The 21,463-nt window shown below is 40.8% G+C and overlaps 1 protein-coding gene across 2 annotated transcripts in view; it reads left to right on the forward strand.

Annotated features, from left to right (window-relative positions):
* Positions 1–2,621: 2,621 nt before the first annotated feature.
* rrbp1a (ribosome binding protein 1a) overlaps positions 2,622–21,463 on the forward strand; it is a 35,643-nt gene continuing 16,801 nt past the window's right edge. For both annotated transcript variants that reach the window (XM_034184690.1, XM_034184691.1), the window contains exons 1-4: positions 2,622–2,851; positions 13,241–14,379; positions 20,393–20,547; positions 20,676–20,798. In XM_034184690.1, the coding sequence (XP_034040581.1) occupies positions 13,260–14,379; positions 20,393–20,547; positions 20,676–20,798 (1,398 nt within the window). In that variant the 5' untranslated portion in view covers positions 2,622–2,851; positions 13,241–13,259. The remainder of the gene's footprint in view (positions 2,852–13,240; positions 14,380–20,392; positions 20,548–20,675; positions 20,799–21,463) is intronic.

The raw sequence follows: 21,463 nt of genomic DNA on the forward strand, positions 1-21,463 counted from the left end.
TAAGGGCCCTTGGGCAAGGTCTTTAATCCCCTATTGCTCCCGGTGTGTAGTGAGCGCCTTGTATGGCAGCACCCTGACATCGGGGTGAATGTGAGGCATAATTGTAAAGCGCTTTGAGCATCTGATGCAGATGGAAAAGCGCTATATAAATGCAGTCCATTTACCATTTATATCATGTTTCTCTCTTTGGTTGCTGTCTTAACTTGTTTGCTCTTAGCACCAATGAGAGCATGACATGCACAGTTATTATCCCATGCCACACAAACTGTATATAAAATCAACCACAACTGATTGTGATTTTGCATAATCCATCCATCACCCAGTAACCATCCAGCAGGTGGCTGACTTGCCCATGGGATTACACAGGCAAAAAAGTTACTTTGTCAATTGGTCTGGTGCATCAGTGTTAACCACCATCTAATCACTTCATCCTCATTATGTCTTTTAATTGGGTGAGCTACAACATGATGACATTTATTGTTTTTGAGTTATTGCTTACACAAACTGGTTTGAATAGATTAATCCGCCTACATAAGCGTCTACATTTGTTTCCAACACAGGGAATAGATACAGCATAATGATGCAGGTACCCTGAAACTAAAGATACCCTACTCCTTTTTAAAATGGTGTTTCAAGTTTCTTTTGCAAACGGTCATATACAACCCCTGGCAAAAATTATGGAATCACCGGCCTCGGAGGATGTTCATTCAGTTGTTTAATTTTGTAGAAAAAAGCAGATCACAGACATGACACAAAACTAAAGTCATTTCAAATGGCAACTTTCTGGCTTTAAGAAACACTATAAGAAATCAGGAAAAAAAATTGTGGCAGTCAGTAACGGTTACTTTTTTAGGACCAAGCAGAGGGAAAAAAATATGGAATCACTCAATTCTGAGGAAAAATTATGGAATCATGAAAAACAAAAGAACGCTCCAACACATCACTAGTATTTTGTTGCACCACCTCTGGCTTTTATAACAGCTTGCAGTCTCTGAGGCATGGGCTTAATGAGTGACAAACAGTACTCTTCATCAATCTGGCTCCAACTTTCTCTGATTGCTGTTGCCAGATCAGCTTTGCAGGTTGGAGCCTTGTCATGGACCATTTTCTTCAACTTCCACCAAAGATTTTCAATTGGATTAAGATCCGGACTATTTGCAGGCCATGACATTGACCCTATGTGTCTTTTTGCAAGGAATGTTTCCACAGTTTTTGCATTATCATCTTGAAAAATGATTTCATCATCCCCAAACATCCTTTCAATTGATGGGATAAGAAAAGTGTCCAAAATATCAACGTAAACTTGTGCATTTATTGATGATGTAATGACAGCCATCTCCCCAGTGCCTTTACCTGACATGCAGCCCCATATCATCAATGACTGTGGAAATTTACATGTTCTCTTCAGACAGTCATGTTTATAAATCTCATTGGAACGGCACTAAACAAAAGTTCCAGCATCATCACCTTGCCCAATGCAGATTCATCACTGAATATGACTTTCATCCAGTCATCCACAGTCCATGATTGCTTTTCCTTAGCCCATTGTAACCTTGTTTTTTTCTGTTTAGGTGTTAATGATGGCTTTCGTTTAGCTTTTCTGTATGTAAATCCCATTTCCTTTAGGCGGTTTCTTACAGTTCGGTCACAGACGTTGACTCCAGTTTCCTCCCATTCGTTCCTCATTTGTTTTGTTGTGCATTTTCGATTTTGAGACATATTGCTTTAACTTTTCTGTCTTGACACTTTGATGTCTTCCTTGGTCTACCAGTATGTTTGCCTTTAACAACCTTCCCATGTTGTATGTATTTGGTCCAGAGTTTAGACACAGCTGACTGTGAACAACCAACATCTTTTGCAACATTGCGTGATGATTTACCCTCTTTTAAGAGTTTGATAATCCTCTCCTTTGTTTCAATTGACATCTCTCGTGTTGGAGCCATGATTCATGTCAGTCCACTTGGTGCAGCTCTCCAAGGTGTGATCACTCCTTTTTAGATGCAGACTAACGAGCAGATCTGATTTGATGCAGGTGTTAGTTTTGGGGATGAAAATTTACAGGGTGATTACATAATTTATTCCTCAGAATTGAGTGATTCCATATTTTTTTCCCTCTGCTTGGTCTAAAAAGTAACCGTTACTGACTGCCACCATTTTTTTCCTGATTTCTTATAATGTTTCTTAAAGCCAGAAAGTTGCCATTTGAAATGACTTTAGTTTTGTGTCATGTCTGTGATCTGCTTTTTTTCTACAAAATTAAACAACTGAATGAACATCCTCCGAGGCCGGTGATTCCATAATTATTGCCAGGGGTTGTATATGTAATGGGGTTTAATGCAGCATAACGTTTGGACTGGTATGGAGTAAAGAGTCATGAATTGCAGTAAAGTGAGCATAAACTATCGACAACTCGCTTAAAAAGTTAAGCTTCGGTAATGTTCTCGAGTAAATGGACGTAGTCGCATTCCATTTCAGACAAATCACTTACTGTTTTATGTGCGTTTCCATTGAAGTAATAAAAAACCACAATTCCCAACATGCCCATTTCCGGGTTTAGCGTATTCCACCCAATCAGAAGCCTTCTGGATAACGGTAGCTATGTGGGGCACGGGGCCAGCACGTCTAGCCAGCTCAAAGTGCCACGACTTCACACAGACACGGATTCTCCAGCGGAGTGAGGGGGAGATCTCTGAGCAACCAAAAAAAAAAAAAAAAAACCCAATTAGTTAGATAAATACAAAGATTTACACAGAAGCAACTTAAGCAACAACTGCAAGCTTTGTGCCTTTTTTGTTTTCCCCCATATCGTTTTGAAACCAGCGGCTTTAGCTAACTTTCATCACCAGAAAAGGTAAATGTGGGAATCCTGACTTTTTTTTAATTCATAGTCAGCGTTAGCTAGCTCGGAAAAGCTATCTGCTGCTTAACTCCATAGTTGACGACCGCTACCCAGAAACAAAGATGACTGAAATTACGAATTTTCCACGTTTAGTTTCCACTCAGTCTACAATTTTATTGTATGTTATAGAGAGCAGTCCGTAACGTCAAGCGGCACTTTATGTTGTGTTGGTCAGGACGCTAGCCAACTTCATTGATTCGTGGCGTTAGCTTACGATGCAAAACAAAAGTATGTCGTTTTGAAATCTTTATCACCTAAAAATGTAACCTGGGGTAACGTTGTGTGAATTTTAATGAATGACGACGTAGGGTGTCATCTCATATTACATAGCCTTATTTTTGTCATTCTAGATTGATAAACTTTGACGTTATGAGATGTCAAGTTTTTTAAATTAAGTTTACATCGATATTTGCATTTGTATTAAATAAGATGTATAAACGACAGTATATTGTAAATCCCGTGCTGCATGCAGTCAAAAAGGAGGAAATTATAGGTACAATGAATTTGCATGCTTTATTTCTTGGGCTTATAGAAAGTATTATATATTACTGGTGTTATAGAAAGTATTATATATTACTGGTCTTACATAAGTTCTTACATATTACATGAGTAACTTATTTTTTGAGCTCGGCACAGAGAGGGAGTGTTCCACTGCACCCCCTGTAGGCATTTCTTTGAAGTGACATTTTGAAGGATAGGCACATGTAGTGTTGTGCAAAACTTTTGGGCTTGCTAGAATTTTCATTTATTTTATTTATTCATTTTTATTTGACAGTGTTTCATACCCCCCCCCCAAATTCATCAGTGGTTCAAGCCTTTCATTTGCATTGCATTGACTAAACTATCCTGTAGGTTGTCATGATGCTTGAATTTCCAACTCTATACAGATACTTAGGAAAATACTTGATATCAAAAGGGTAATGACAAAAAAGAGTCTAAAAAATATTAGAACAATGCAAGCAGAGAATTTTTTTAGGTTGTCTGGGGGAATGTGAATACAATCCCCCAAAGCATCTTATTAACTTATTTATGTCTTCCTTGTAAAGACAGCAGATCTTGAATATGTTACTGTGGGCATCCATATTGTTAAGGAGGAGCTGCCTGTGTGCAGCAGTGCTGAAGTTGTGTGCTTAAAGAGTCAAGTTTGATGGCCTCACAAAAAGCCTTACCGGAAGTGCAAAAAGTTGCAATTCCTTGACTGGTTGCTTGAGGCTGGCTCCAAAACAGAGCACAGTTCCATAGGAGCTGGTGTTATAATGTCCAACTTTAGTGCAGAAATAGGTATGTTTACAGCCTGGTACAAAAAAATATTTTGGTCTCTATAGATAGTTTAGTTTAAGATGTCTTAAGCCATAATTAGAAAGCATGGTATTCCTTTCCACTGTTATGCAGATGTATACTCAACAGAAATATAAACGCAACACCTTTGGTTTTGCTCCCATTTTGTATGAGATGAACTAAAAAATCTAAAACTTTTTCCACATACACAATATCACCATTTCCCTCAAATATAGTTCACAAACCAGTCTAAATCTGTGATAGTGAGCACTTCTCCTTTGCTGAGATAATCCATCCCATCTCACAGGTGTGCCATATCAAGATGCTGATTAGACACCATGATTAGTGCACAGGTGTGCCTTAGACTGCCCACAATAAAAGGCCACTCTGAAAGGTGCAGTTTTATCACACAGCACAACGTGACGAGATCCTGAGGCCCATTGTTATGCCACATCCAAGAACATCACCTCATGTTGCAGCAGGATAATGCACGGCCCCATGTTGCAAGGATCTGTACACAATTCTTGGAAGCTGAAAATGTCCCAGTTCTTGCATGGCCGGCATACTCACCGGACATGTCACCCATTGAGCATGTTTGGGATGCTCTGGACCGGCGTATACGACAGCGTGTACCAGTTCCTGCCAATATCCAGCAACTTCGCACAGCCATTGAAGAGGAGTGGACCAACATTCCACAGCCCCACTTGACAACCTGATCAACTCTATGCGAAGGAGATGTGTTGCACTGCATGAGGCAAATGGTGGTCACACCAGATACTGACTGGTATCCCCCCCCAATAAAACAAAACTGCACCTTTCAGAGTGGCCTTTTATTGTGGGCAGTCTAAGGCACAGCTGTGCACTAATCATGGTGTCTAATCAGCATCTTGATATGGCACACCTGTGAGGTGGGATGGATTATCTCAGCATAGGAGAAGTGCTCACTATCACAGATTTAGACTGGTTTGTGAAAAATATTTGAGGGAAATGGTGATATTGTGTATGTGGAAAAAGTTTTAGATCTTTGAGTTCATCTCATACAAAATGGGAGCAAAACCAAAAGTGTTGCGTTTATATTTTTGTTGAGTGTATATGCCTCTTAAAAAGAATGAAGCACACTCAAGTAAGGTTAGACCTTACCTGTGTAAAGCGCTTTGAGGCAACTCTGTTGTGATTTGGCACGATATAAATGGAAAAAAAATTGAAAAAAACTCTAGCCAGTAACCAGTAGCGATCAGTGTGTCTGGTATTTATATTTATATCTGCATTTTTTTTTGTTTTTAACTTTCACTTTTGATACTCTGTGTGCTTCTTACCCTGTGTGTTACTATACAATGCTGCTGGAACCTCAATTTCCCTGAGGGAGTCTTCCCAAGGGATTAATAAAGTTCTATCTAATCTAATCTAATTTTTAATTTCATTAGTCAGGTGTCTTGATAACATAAAAGCCTGGATGGCTTTAAATTTTTTAAATTTTAATGACAAGGAAACTGAAGTGATGGTTTTTGTGGCATCACTGAGACCCCCTGCTAGATCTGGGTTTCCTGGCCCAGTATATGACGCTAACCATAACAAATCTAGGCCTTAAAGTGGATGCAGATCTGAAATTTGACAGTCAGTATCAGGGCCATTGTCAAATCAAGCTTTTTCCATTTAAGGCAGCTGGCCAAAATAAAGCCAGTTCATTCGAGACAGCAATTTGAGACAGCAATCCATGCCTTTGTTCCTACTCGACTGGATTACTGTAATTCAGTGTATGTGGGGTTATTGCGTTCTCCATCACTCGTCTTCAGATGGTACAAAATGCTGCTTCACGTTTTTAACCGGTACTTTAAATTTGAGCACATTTTAGCCTCACTCCACTGGCTACCCAGACTTTTTAGGATTCATTTTAAAATTCTTTTATTTGTTTTTAAATCCCTGAATGCTCTTGCCCCGCTTTACCTCTCTGAAGTCCTAAACTCTTATGAACCCACCTGCACTCTCAGGTCAGATGAGCAGCTGTTTCTTAGCCTGCCGAAAACTAAGCTGAAGCTCAGAGGGGACCGTGTATTTGCTCTTGCAGCTCCAAAATTATGGAACGACCTGCCTCAGCAAATTAGACTGGCCTCATCTCTGTCCGTTTTTAAATCTCTTTTGAAAACCCATCTCTTCTTCTCGGCCTTTGACACCTACTGAGACGTGTACTTCATTCATTTATTTGATTGTATTTTATTGTTTTTATTGTATGGTGGTTGTTTTTATTCATGTTTTATGGCTTTTAATTTAGTTGTATTTTGTTTGCAATTTTACGCAAATTATGTCTTTTATGATGATTTTTATTTTCTGTGCAGCACTTTGGTCTCTACGAGGTCTATCAGAAAAGTATCCTACCTTTTTATTTAAAAAAAAACTATATGGATTTGAATGACGTGTGATTACACCAGTCATGCTTGAACCCTCGTGCGCATGCGTGAGTTTTTTCACGCGTGTCGGTGACGTCATTTCCCTGTGGGCAGGCCTTGAGTGAGATGTGGTCCCGCCCTCTCGGCTGAATTCCTTTGTTTCACACGCTGCTCGAGACGGCGCGAGTTGCTTTATCAAAATTTTTTCTGGACCTGTGAGGAATATCCGAGTGGACACTATTCGAGAAATTAAGCTGGTTTTCGGTGAAAAGTTTAACGGCTGATGAGAGATTATGGGGTATTTCTGTCAGTGTAAGGACTTCCCACGGAGCGGGACGTCGCGCAGCGCTTCCAGGCGCCGTCGTCGGCCTGTTTCGAGCTGAAAACATCCTAATTTAAGGCTTAATTCACCCAGGACGTCGTGAGAGAACAGAGAAGATTCAGAAGAGGCCGGCATGAGGACTTTATGCGGACATTCCACTGTTTAAGGACATTTGTAATGAAGACGTGCGCGCAAATCTGTGTGCGCCGCGACAGGAAAAACACCTCCGTGTTGAAAACCATTTGTAAAATTCAGGTGGCTTTTGATGGCTTTCAACAAGTGAGTAACTGAGAAATTGTTTAACAGCTTGGGCATGTTCCAACTTGCCCGTTAAGGTTTCCAACGGAGGTGTTTTTCCTGTCGTGACCCTCCGCGGTCGGGTCCGGCCCGACATGCGACTCTGCCCGCACATTCTTTCATTACAAAATGTCCGTTAACAATGGAATGTCCGAATAAACTCCTCATGCCGACAATAACTCAAAAACAATTTAAGCTCATCTTGTAGCTCACCAGATTAAAACAACGTATAATTAGGACAAACCCTCTTGCATCGGGTGAACTTTTCTGCCATTATTTTATTAGTGTCACAACAGTCCCTTTATTCACGCCATCATTTACCATAGCCATTCTTTGTCTTCAGCATTCTGTTACGTCCATTATGAGCAGTAGACGGCAGTACGCTCAGTGATAAAATTTATTATAGAAAACATTTTGTTCTTATTGTTACATGACATGTTGTGCTGGACTCAGCATGCCACGCGGCTGCAAACCGACAGATTTAGGTAAGTTCAAGCAAAATTGCCTGGGAAAATGGACACGGAACACCGTAAATGTCAAAATCTGCATGATGACGCTGCCATTGTATTAGTACAGCAGGTAACTGTAAGAATAGTTCAAATCCAGTTACAAGCACCAATATTTGACTGTGTATACCTTTTGGTACATATTGTAGAAAAATAACTTTAGCCATTTGAATTTTCAGTAAGCGGCCAAGTAGGGGTCAATTGAAGAATTGCACAGGGGTCAAAATTAAAAAAATGTTCTAATCATATTGAAAGTGATACCACGTTATGTGTCTGATCACAAAGATTCCAAAAAGGTATTGTTTGGACTATCTGTGACTGAATGTTCTGGAGTTATGGGGTAAAAACAGCAAGAATGGTGACAAAGGTCAGTATCAGTTTGTACAGGGGTCAAAAGTTAAAGTTGCTCCAGTTTTGGTAAAACGTGGTGCAAATTATTGATTTAACTAATAGGATTAACAAATGGAATAGTTCTGACTGTGTTGAATGTTTGGTCTCCAAAGTAAAGGTCAAACAATGTTGACGTCCATTGGATTCTATGACATGTGACATATGCTACCCTGTAACATCATAACTAAGCATGACACATGCTGCAAACTATTCCTTTTTAAAACCCTACTAAGTCCACCAATAATTTGCATTATGTTTTACCATAATTGGAGCAACTTTAACTTTTGACCCCTGTACAAACTGAAAGTGACCTTTGTTGCCATGCTTGCTGTTTTTACCCCATAACTCCATAACATTCAGTCACAGATAGTCCAAACTATAACTTTTTGGAATCTTTGTGATCAGACACATAAAGTGGTATAGCTTTCAATATGATTGGAACTTTTTTTTTTGACCACTATGCAGTTCTTCAATTAACCCCTACTTGGCCCCCTATTGAAAATTCAAATGGCTAACGTTATTTTTCTAAAATATGTACCAAAAGGTATACACAGTCAAACTTTGGTGCTTGTAACCGGATTTGAAGGATTCCTCTGCAAATATTCTGTTATCTGCTGCACTATATCATGTTATTGTTCTTATGAGCCAGTATGTGTAAGAGTCAGGCAGGTGGTGATTTACGACCCCTTCAGATTTGTCCCCTTTTTTATATATATATATGTTATAAATGAACAAAAATCACATTGTTTTTACCCTTAAAGCGGACCCTATCAAGGATACGAAATGTGATTTCTGTTCCTTTGTAACGTATATCTACCCATTAAAAAAGTTTTGGGACAAATCTGTCATGAATCACCAAATCTGTCATGAATCACCCTCTAATCGAAACCTGCCTGACTCTTATAAAAACTGGCTCTTAAACTGTCTTTAAGAAGTTAGAACAAAAAGCAAGCCATATTATTCCAGGTGTTTATATATAATAATAATAAAACAGACCAAATGACAAGACGCAACCTCCACCACAGCTACCAGTCGCATCGAGCGGACTCTGAACTAAGGTCAGAGTGGTACAGTGAGAGCTTGGCCGCTGTCACTCAAAGCGGCTGCACCCCCCAAATTTACAGAGCTTGAAGGCTTAAGACATCTTAAACTAAACTACAACCCCTGGCAAAAATTATGGAATCACCGGCCTTGGAGGATGTTCATTCAGTTGTTTAATTTTGTAGAAAAAAAGCAGATCACAGAGGTGACAAAAAACTAAAGTCATTTCAAATGGCAACTTTCTGGCTTTAAGAAACACTATAAGAAATCAAGAAAAAAAAATTGTGGCAGTCAGTTACGGTTACTTTTTTAGACCAAGCAGAGGGAAAAAAAATATGGAATCACTCAATTCTGAGGAAAAAATTATGGAATCATGAAAAACAAAAGAACGCTCCAACACATCAATAGTATTTTGTTGCACCACCTCTGGCTTTTATAACAGCTTGCAGTCTCTGAGGCATGGACTTAATGAGTGACAAACAGTACTCTTCATCAATCTGGCTCCAACTTTCTCTGATTGCTGTTGCCAGATCAGCTTTGCAGGTTGGAGCCTTGTCATGGACCATTTTCTTCAACTTCCACCAAAGATTTTCAATTGGATTAAGATCCGGACTATTTGCAGGCCATGACATTGACCCTATGTGTCTTTTTGCAAGGAATGTTTTCACAGTTTTTGCTCTATGGCAAGATGCATTATCATCTTGAAAAATGATTTCATCATCCCTGAACATCCTTTCAATTGATGGGATAAGAAAAGTGTCCAAAATATCAATGTAAACTTGTGCATTTATTGATGATGTAATGACAGCCATCTCCCCAGTGCCTTTACCTGACATGCAGCCCCATATCATCAATGACTGTGGAAATTTACATGTTCTCTTTGGGAAGTCATCTTTATAAATCTCATTGGAACAGCACCAAACAAAAGTTCCAGCATCATCACCTTGCCCAATGCAGATTCGAGATTCATCACTGAATATGACTTTCATCCAGTCATCCACAGTCCACGATTGCTTTTTCTTAGCCCATTGTAACCTTGTTTTTTCTGTTTAGGTGTTAATGATGGCTTTCGTTTAGCTTTTCTGTATGTAAATCCCATTTCCTTTAGGCGGTTTCTTACAGTTCAGTCACAGACGTTAACTCCAGTTTTCTCCCATTCATTCCTCATTTGTTTTGTTGTGCATTTTCGATTTTTGAGACATATTGCTTTAATTTTTCTGTCTTGACGCTTTGATGTCTTCCTTGGTCTACCAGTATGTTTGCCTTTAACAACCTTCCCATGTTGTTTGTATTTGGTCCAGAGTTTAGACACAGCTGACTGTGAACAACCAACATCTTTTGCAACATTGTGTGATGATTTACCCTCTTTTAAGAGTTTGATAATCCTCTCCTTTGTTTCAATTGACATCTCTCGTGTTGGAGCCATGATTCATGTCAGTCCACTTGGTACAATAGCTCTCCAAGGTGTGATCACTCCTTTTTACATGCAGACTAACGAGCAGATCTGATTTGATGCAGGTGTTAGTTTTGGGGATGAAAATTTACAGGGTGATTCCATAATTTATTCCTCAGAATTGAGTGAGTCCATATTTTTTTCCCTCTGCTTGGTCTAAAAAGTAACCGTTACTGACTGCCACAATTTTTTTTCCTGATTTCTTAAAGCCAGAAAGTTGCCATTTGAAATGACTTTAGTTTTGTGTCATGTCTATGATCTGCTTTTTTTTCTACAAAATTAAACAACTGAATGAACATCCTCCGAGGCCGGTGATTCCATACTTTTTTGCCAGGGGTTGTATCTATAGAGACCGAAACATTTATTTATTTATTTATTTTGGTACCAGGTTGGAAACATGTTTATTTTTATTCTAAAGTTGAAGATTTTAAAACCGGCTCCTGTAGGATGTGCTCTGTTTTGAAGCAAGCCTCATTATTCCTATACACGTCTGGCTTTTTTTTTTTATTTAATATAAGAATGTTTTACAATCTATCCCAAAAACTGATGAGTCAAAACATACTTTTAAATATTTTAAAAGGAAAACAGAAAGTACAGTCTGGTTTTTAAAATCAGCTACGCTAACAAAATCCATAGTATACCATTAAATTAAAATACCCACCATGCAATGTGGCAGCATAATCCTGTTCTGTGTTCTTTATTGGCTGTTGTAATAATAGCACACTTGCTTAAAAAAAATACGAAACCTCAATTTAACAGGGCTATTCCACCGGTTGCCGTTCTGCTACAATCACCCACGATTCAAAAAAATATAAAAATGGTACAAAATGGATTCATCTGGCTTGCCTCCTAACAGACTGGTTTATGAACTGCAGACCTAGCAACTGGCTGGCTTAGAAAGAAAGGAGAGCTGTGCCCTTGGCCAGACATGATCAAAAACTGCAACAAATGCTGCTTCAGCTTCAAATTTTTAGCGCTTAAGAGCAACTTTCAAGCCCTAGTCACTACGAATGAGGGCTTTGAAACAGAATTTTTCCCCAACTGGTTCGAGCCGAAGAGAAGCTGTATTTTAATGTTTCCAGTTGTGGTTTCCACCTCAAAATTGACATTCTGGAACTGGTTAGAACAACAACAAAAAAATATTGTTCCCAAATCAGTTAATAACATTCCATGTCAGTTGTGGGGCACTGAAAACACTGTATATGCCAGACCTGTATGAGGTGCTGTAATTCTACAAAAAATGGAGAAGACAATAGAGCGCATGCAGCAGAAACAGGCCTTGAGTAAAATAAAGCCTTTTAAGAGAAAGAGGGTCCACTGAACACCTGAAATAGACTTATTGTGTATTTAAAGTTAAGCAGTGTGTTTCTTGTATTTTAAAATACACAGTACTGTGTTGTTCTTCACATTGCAGAGAAACCTGCGCAAATCCAGTGCTGCCCATTAATTGAAAGCTGCAGTCCTCACACTACCATAACAATAACCCCTAACCATAACCGTAATAAGGCTACGCTATATATGAATGTTATTAATATGGCTACATAAGAACAGCCATGTGCTAAAACCATTCAAACACTGAGTAAATATAAAGTCTTAATCTTACCTGTTACATTGTTTTGGTCGGATTCATCATCACAGCCTGACGAGAAGACATTTCTGTTTTGGAAGACAACGTCTGGGAAATGCTTTTATTCCTTATTGTGGAAATTACTGAAGAAACGCAGTGTTTTTAAAAGAAGTCCCTCAATGTTTTTCTGCTCCAGGTATGTTTCTTAGCCTAAACCAGTGAACTCCAGCACTTTGTCCTGTCAACAATGAGAAAAATTAGTTATTTTAAAAGTTGAAATATATTCCCGCCAGTGTTCAGCCATCTAATGTATTTTCAGCATTCTGCTAGTGCCAAAAATAAGTCCTATTTGATCCAAAAAAACAAACAAAAAAAAAAGCATAATAATGGGCCGACTAAATGCAGTGTTTTAATTAATTCTGTTGAGGTTTGTCTGCTCTGGGTGCATTTCTCAGCATGAAACATGGGACAGCAGCGTTTTGTCCTGCCAACATCCAAAATAAACGACAGGTGGAAGTGAACCTCACTGGTGCGTCTTCCTCTTCTTTCGACTTTATTGGCAGTTTGCAAACCAACACGGTGCATTACCGCCACCAGCTGTTCATGTGTAGAGCATTAATGAAGTCTGAAATCTTCACTGGGTCATTGTAAAGAAAAATCTTTTCAAGAACAAAAAAAATGATATTAACTGGTTACCATTATTTTAAATAAACGGTTCTGTTCCAGAACATAAAAAAATATAAAGTTTCTGGTTTTCTTTCCTAGCAAAATACCAAAAGTTTGTGGTTTTCATTCCACAAACCGGTTCAAAGCCTTGCTATGAATATGCCATTTAAAGAAGTTTGAACATGATTGATGCAGTTAAGACTACTAATACCCATAAGTTAAAATGTACTATCAAAGATTTGAAAGAATTGGGATGAAATTTTTTGAATAGTTCAAAAATTGGATCCACTATGCTGTCTTATTTGACCAGTATCATCATTCCTCTCAAGAGTTTTTTTTTTTTTTTCTTCAATTTATTTGTTTAGGTTTCATGATCACAGTGGTTTCTTTTCTTATAAATTGATGTTGATACAGCTGTCACTGTGTTGCTTTTGTAGGTTCATCTGAAATTGAATAATGGATATCTATGACCCCCAGATGCTTGGGCTAATGGTGTTTGGTGGATTCATGGTCATATCTGCTCTTGGGATTGCCATGGTCTATAGTTTCTCCATGAAGGAAACCTCTTATGAGGAGGCCTTAGCTAAACAACGCAAAGAGTTGGGTAAAATACAGTCTGTTCGCCCTGAAAAGAAGAAGAACAAGAAAAACAGAGTAAAGAAGGAGGAGGAAAAACCCAATGGGAAGATTCCAGAGCCAGAAAAAAATGAAGAGGCTTTCACAGATGATCCAGTTAGGGAGCTTTCCTCTACCCCAGTTGACGTTGCTCCTCCTGCCCCGGAGCCTGTCCGTATTACTGAGGATAAATCAACTCCAACCCCAGCACCCGCAGTGTCTGATTTAAAAGCTACTGCTGCTCCAAGCTTTTCTCTTGCTGAGCCTTCACTCACTGCATCACCAAAAGAGAAAAAGAAGAAAAAGGTTGCAAAGGTGGAGCCTGCCTCTGCCCAGCCATCTCCATTGTCTTTTCCAGCAGGAGTCAAGCCTTCTACAGTTACTACAACCCAGAACCCCACAACTCTCACAGCCAAAACAACTACCCAAACAAAGGCTGCCCCATCCAAGTCAGCCACTACCATGACCGCTGCCCCAGCCAAGCTGCCTCCTGCCACAGCCAAGCCAGCCCCGGCCCCTGCCAAGCCACCTCCTGCCACAGCCAAGCCAGCCACGGCCCCGGAAAAGTCCGCCCCGGCAAAGTTGGCTATGGAAAAGACGGCAACAGCACCTCATCTGGCTAAATCGACTGCTGCAAAACCAGCCCCAGATAAGCCTGCACCGGCAAAGTCAGCCCCAGGTCCTGCTTCAAAGAAGTCAACTCCAGGTCCCATCTCAGGGAAATCTACCACTGTAGCAACCAAATCTGTCGCTGTTCCAGACAAGCCAGCTCAAGCCCCAGCTAAATCTGCCACAGCAAAGTCTATACCAGCTCCTTCCAAGTCTGCTCCCATGTTAGAAGCTGTCACAAAAGATGTGCCAGTGATGGCTGTACCACCAGTGGGATCTCAGCAGACTGCCGCAGTGGCATCAAAACCACAAGAGAACAAGAAGAAGGCCTCAAAGAAAAAAACTGAGCCTGGTAAGATATTTGAGTATTGTACATGCCATTTGGTAGGTGTGATTGAAAAAGAAAATTACACATACGAGGTCTGTTAGAAAAGTATCCGACCTTTTTATTTTTTTCAAAAACCATATGGATTTGAATCACGTGTGATTGCATCAGCCAAGCTTGAACCTTCGTGAGTTTTTTCACGCCTGTCGGTTGTGTCATTCGCCTGTGAGCAGGCTTTGTGTGAGCAGTGGTCCACCCCTCTCGTCGGATTTTTATTGCGAATAAATGTCTGAATGATTTGGAGCTTTGCTGCATCAATTTTTTCCAGAAACTGTGAGAGACCTTCCAGGTGGTAACCATTCGGAAAATTCAAATGGCTTTGAGGGACGATTTTATGGGGATTACACAGATTAAGAATTCATCATAGTACAGAAACAGCATTAGTGAAGGTTACAAATGATCTTCTTATGGCCTCAGACAGTGGACTCATCTCTGTGCTTGTTCTGTTAGACCTCAGTGCTGCTTTTTATACTGTTGACCATAAAATTTTATTACAGAGATTAGAGCATGCCATAGGTATTAAAGGCACTGCGCTGCGGTGGTTTGAATCATATTTATCTAACAATTTGTTCATGTAAATGGGGAATCTTCTTCACAGACTAAGGTTAATTATGGAGTTCCACAAGGTTCTGTGCTAGGACCAATTTTATTTACTTTATACATGCTTCCCTTAGGCAGTATTATTAGACAGCATTGCTTAAATTTTCATTGTTATGCAGATGATACCCAGCTTTATCTATCCATGAAGCCAGAGGACACACACCAATTAGCTAAACTGCAGGATTGTCTTACAGACATAAAGACATGGATGACCTCTAATTTCCTGCTTGTAAACTCAGATGAAACTGAAGTTATTGTACTTGGCCCCACAAATCTTAGAAACATGGTGTCTAACCAGATCCTTACTCTGGATGGCATTACCCTGACCTCTAGTAATACTGTGAGAAATCTTGGAGTCATTTTTGATCAGGATATGTCATTCAATGCGCATATTAAACAAATATGTAGGACTGCTTTTTTGCATTTTCACAATATCTCTAAAATTAGAAAGGTCTTGTCACAGAGTGATGCTCAAAAACTAATTCATGCATTTATTTCCTCTAGGCTGGACTATTGTAATTCATTATTATCAGGTTGTCCTAAAAGTTCCCTGAAAAGCCTTCAGTTAATTCAAAATGCTGCAGCTAGAGTACTGACAGGGACTAGAAGGAGAGAGCATATCTCACCCATATTGGCCTCTCTTCATTGGCTTCCTGTTAATTCTAGAATAGAATTTAAAATTCTTCTTCTTACTTATAAGGTTTTGAATAATCAGGTCTCATCTTATCTTAGGGACCTCATAGTACCATATCACCCCAATAGAGCGCTTCGCTCTCAGACTGCGGGCTTACTTGTAGTTCCTAGGGTTTGTAAGAGTAGAATGGGAGGCAGAGCCTTCAGCTTTCAGGCTCCTCTCCTCTGGAACCAGCTCCCAATTCGGATCAGGGAGACAGACACCCACTCTACTTTTAAGATTAGGCTTAAAACTTTCCTTTTTGCTAAAGCTTATAGTTAGGGCTGGATCAGGTGACCCTGAACCATCCCTTAGTTATGCTGCTATAGACTTAGACTGCTGGGGGGTTCCCATGATGCACTGAGTGTTTCTTTCTCTTTTTGCTCTGTATACACCACTCTGCATTTAATCATTAGTGTTTGATCTCTGCTCTCTTCCACAGCATGTCTTTTTCCTGATTCTCTCCCCTCAGCCCCAACCAGTCCCAGCAGAAGACTGCCCCTCCCTGAGCCTGGTTCTGCTGGAGGTTTCTTCCTGTTAAAAGGGAGTTTTTCCTTCCCACTGTCGCCAAGTGCTTGCTCACAGGGGGTCGTTTTAACCGTTGGGGTTTTTCTGTAATTATTGTATGGCTTTGCCTTACAATATAAAGCGCCTTGGGGCAACTGTTTGTTGTGATTTGGCGCTATATAAATAAAATTGATTTGATTTGATTAAGGAGTGCTCCAGCTGGTTTAAAGACCGCCCACAGCTGCTGAGAGCGCGCCGATCGACAGGCTGAAACCCCGCTGAAACAACCAGATCATTTCCAACGTGAAGGCTTTGTTGATCCGGGACGTCATCTGACTTACACAAAAATGGCAGGAGACGTGGACAACAGTACTTTTTCGGCACATTCCACTGTTACAGGAGTTTTTTTCATGGAAAGAAAAGCGGACGGAATTCCTCCAAACGTCTGTTTCAATGTGCCGAAAAAGTGCTGAAGTCCACGTCTTCCGCAATTCCTGTGCTAGTCAGAGGACGTCCCGGATAAAACACAGCGTTCAGTTTGGAAATGAACGGCACATTCCACTGTTACAGGAGTTTTTGTTATGGAAAGAGGAGCGGAGGAATTCCGCGCGTCGCGGTGATGCCGCATGGCGCAAAGCAATGCCGTGATGAAGCCTCACAGTACATGTTCTGGCATGTCCAGGCTCATCCACAATTTCTCGGTTAGTCACACGACTGAAAACCCACCGACAGCCGTCTGAAAGCCATCTCAAGGCTGTCCTGTGAGACCAACACGGAGGTGGTTTTGTGCTGTGGCACGGTGGCGCATCCGTCCGCTTTTCTTTCCATGAAAAAAACTCCTGTAACAGTGGAATGTGCCGAAAAAGTACTGATGTCCACGTCTCCTGCCATTTTTGTGTAGTCAGACGACGTCCCGGATCAACAAAGCCTTCATGTTGGAAATGATCTGGTTGTTTCAGCGGGGTTTCAGGCTGTCGATCGGCGCTCAGAGCGCGGCGCGCTCTCAGCAGCTGTGGGCGATCTTTAAACCGGCTGGAGCACTCCTTAATCTGTGTAATCCCCATAAAATCATCCCTCAAAGCCATTTGAATTTTCCGAATGGTGTCCACCTGGAGGTCTCTCACAGTTTCTGGAAAAAATTGATGCAGCAAAGCTCCAAATCGTTCAGACATTTATTCGCAATAAAAATCCGACGAGAGGGGTGGACCACTGCTCACAGAAAGTCTGCTCACAGGCGAATGACGCAACCGACAGGCGTGAAAAAACTCACGCATGCGCACAATGGTTCAAGCTTGGCTGATGCAATCACACGTGATTCAAATCCATATGGTTTTTGAAAAAAAATAAAAAGGTCGGATACTTTTCTAACAGACCTCGTACACCTACTTCATGCACGTAAACCACTAGATCTATAGAGCATCTCAGCTAAACCCTAAATAGCCAGTTCCTTCAGAACTTTGCGTCATTAGAGAACTTTGCTTGTAGTTCGCACATTGGCTACTAGCTGTTTTTTCTTTGCCTATTTTATAATCATTAAGTGTAGGTTACAAATGCATAAAACGATACAATTAAACATAACTCTTTCATGTGGTGGACACAGCTGAAACTATATATGAACAATAAATTGATGACAAAAAACAGATAATCTTATTTTTGTAATTTAGGTTGAAGATTAAGCAGGTACTGTATTTATTCTGTAGTTGCACCATCTGTTGCCTTGTAGATGTCACAGTGGGCTCTGAAATTAACGTTATTTTTAATAAGATTATTTTGCAGGATAATCAGTTACTACATTCACAGAAAAGTAAAAGAGTAACTGATAATACAAACCGTTGGTAGCAGCCCTACTAAACTATGATTGTGAAACCTACTAAACTATGATTGTGAGACTTGGTTGCTCATTGTAGATCCAAGATATTGATTATCTTTGGTCTCTTCAGAGAATCTTTGGATACCGTTGGAATGACTTTGGTTCAAATCAAAAGTTTCATGTGAAGCCTCAAATGAGGTATATCACTTCTTGCATTTCATTGATGCCTACAATATTTTGGCCACATGGCACACTTCTGTAGGCATGATCCAGTGCACATGTGCCTCAGTGTTGAGGACCCAGCATCTGTAAAATGCCAATGGGATGCCCATGCATCTCCTGACTGAGGCAGATGGCTATTGGCTACCTTTGGGAGGTGGAGATGGACTGGTGGTCTGCCTGGGTGGTTGTAGTCCAGTACCTAAGGAGGTTTGGTAGAGTGACGGATATGGCATTCTGTCCGCCTGCACCTGACTTGAGCTTAAATTGTGCCTCTGTCTGCAACTCAGCAAAATGTAAACATTGCTGAATTACGTTCACTCAGTTGTGGTATTCATAATGGAAAACTAAATTCCGAAAAGTTAATTTAATTTCAACCCTGTAACATCAATGAATGTAGGGCAGAGGTCTCAAACCGGTTCCAGAAAGGGCCGAGAGGGTGCAGGCTTTTTGTGTAACCACCCACTCCAGCAGGTGATTTCACTGATTAACTGATTTCACCTGCTCAAAGTGATGTTAATCAGTGAAATCACCTGCTGGAGTGGGTGGTTTCACAGAAAACCTGCACCCTCTTGGCCCTTTCTGGAACTGGTTTGAGACCTCTGATGTAGGGTGATTTTTTTTTTTTTTTTTTTTTTTTTTTTTTGTCTTAATTCTGCACTGACTGCTAATATGAGTGATTTGTATTTGGGGTTTCAGTGATCTAGCACCTCTGTGGCCCTCTGCCAAGCAACGTCATTAGTGATACCAGAAATTGGAGCAATTGATTTCTCCTAAGTGGAATTTAATAGCTGTCTTGTCAGGAATTACAATGGCTATAACACCAGTCATTGTACTGGGACTTGAATATTTGGGAGGGGAAGCCCCCGTCACATATGGCAAGAATGTGCAGGAACCAGCCCGACATGGCAGATATTGCCATAATCAGACGCAGTCGGGAGGAAAAGAGGCATGATTAGCAGTGTCAGAACGCATCCAGATTACCTCGTCCACACCTGCATGATGGCATCCAAAGCGCATGTAGACAACAGGTAGATGATTCAGATGGCCATAAAAGGCACTGAAGACTGCCCGATGTCCAAACATCTGGCTCGCAAACATGGGACCGGACTGGGAGGGAGCGCTGTGTTGCCAGCTGCTGGACACTGCTGGCAGTGGGCCATGCTGTCCCATGTGTCAGATGCAGCCTTTCCAGGGAACTTAATTTTTTTTTGTGTTTTGGCTCACTTCAGCAGCACAACGCAACTCTGGACACCGCAATGGTTGGATTATAACATAGGATTTATTTTTGCGTAATTGATTCGAGCACACAGCAGCAGAGTGAGAGAATTTTAATGTCCACATTGGAGGTGGACATTATTATACGTGACACGTGCAGGTCATACCACACGTGCCATCCGTCTCGAGGTTCCCTCATATCAAATCGTTTCGGATCCTGTTTTGCTGCCATCACAATATGTAAATTGTGGTCAGATGGTTCTCAGACTGCACAGGGACCGCCATCGGATAACTGTCCCGTCTCGACAGCTCCAGGAGAGTTTTGAACATGTGCATCACACTCAGGGCCACCGGCCGATTTTGACCAACTGTGTGGACTCTTGCAAATGGCTGTCAGAACATTTTTGAACTGCAACCGGACACTTTTCAGATGTGGGCCGACTCATCATTCTGACGCCATTTGGCCTCATTCTGGCTATGTGTGACGTGGTATGAGGTGTATGTGCAATTCCTACACATTCTCTCACAATCTAAAATGTAGTGAGGCAGTACTACAGATGAACCTGAGCTGTGCAGCTGTGGAAAATAGTGCTTGAGTTTGACTGACACTCTGCTCTGAAGGGAATGTAGCATGCCAGCCTGTTCAAACACCATTGCCCTGTTTTGTTGTCTGACAAAGGCTCTTAGTGCCCTGACAATGGGGAAGGAAGGGGCTGGGCTTCTCTCATGCCTAAGGCATGTCTCTGCCTGGTGCCACGGTGCCCCCTTCATTTTGCCATGTGTAGTTGCTCAGGGCCTCAGCTCCAAAAAACTTCACCCTCAGTCTTTTCCAGGGACAGATTGAGAATTCGATGTAAATTCTGTTATGCCTTCAAAATTGTCTGCTGGAAACATCAACTTGACCATTTAATGAAAAATGTCTTAGTGAAATGTGTTATTTTTAATGCCTATAGTGTCAACGGCAGATTCTGGTGATGTCCCATTATACCTGCCCTACAAGGCTCTCTTGTCTACCATCAGGAGCATGATGTTCAGTGAGGGAGAGGCACAGAGGCTCATCGAGATCTTGTCTGAGAAGGTTGGCGTCATTCAGGACACCTGGCACATGGTATGGGACATAATGATCAACTAATGAAGTGAATATGCTTGGCAAATTTGGCCCAGTGGTGACAGGTTGTGTCTGTTTGTGAGACTTGATGGGAAAATTTGCTCTGTTCTTGCCGTTTTCTACTTTAGGCAACTCAGAAAGGGGATCCAGTGGCCTTGCTGAAAAAGCAGCTGGAGGAAAGGGAGAAACAGCTGGCAGCTGAACAAGAAGATGCTTCTGCGGCAAGGAATCGACTGAGAGAACTGACCAAGGTCAGACATACAACTGTCACATAAAAAAAAAAGAAAAGAAAGAAAATTGCAAGTCAGTAATTCATGCCACATAAATATTGTCTATAGGCATACACTTTCATGTTACACTGCAAAAATGTCAGAAGGCACATCTAAGATGCAAGCCTAGATTTGATGTTTTGGTGAAAGAATTAATTGCTTTTATTTATTTTTTGGTGTTTCTTGTGGCATTTTGGAAATGCGCTCCTTCCTCAAAACGATACATGTACTCGTACTCAATTTTTGGGGTTCACCTGTGAAAAAAATCAAGTGCAACCTGTCACAGGGTGCAATTGATTTTTATTTTTTTTACAGCCAGACCTCGGCTTGTGGGCTATTATTATTGATGCCAGTGTTCTGTCAAGGTGAGCTCCTTTGTTGAGTTGAGTTCCCCGAAGCGGAGCACGTCTACATGACCATAATAATCAGATAGCTGTTAGTAATCAGATAATAATGTGTAATAATCTGATCTCTCGCATGTACATGCGCTTCAGTAATCCGATAATTAGACAAACCTGGTTTACATGACTTCAGTTCATAAATTGGATTTCTTTGGGAGTGGAGAAAATTGAGATTTTAGAGACAAGACAGCACTCTCTCTGTCTCTCCCTCTCTTTCTAAGAAATTAGCTCTTTAGAATGCTGAAA

This window comes from Thalassophryne amazonica, chromosome 13 (genome assembly GCF_902500255.1).
Source record: "Thalassophryne amazonica chromosome 13, fThaAma1.1, whole genome shotgun sequence".
NCBI classification, from domain to species: domain Eukaryota; kingdom Metazoa; phylum Chordata; class Actinopteri; order Batrachoidiformes; family Batrachoididae; genus Thalassophryne; species Thalassophryne amazonica.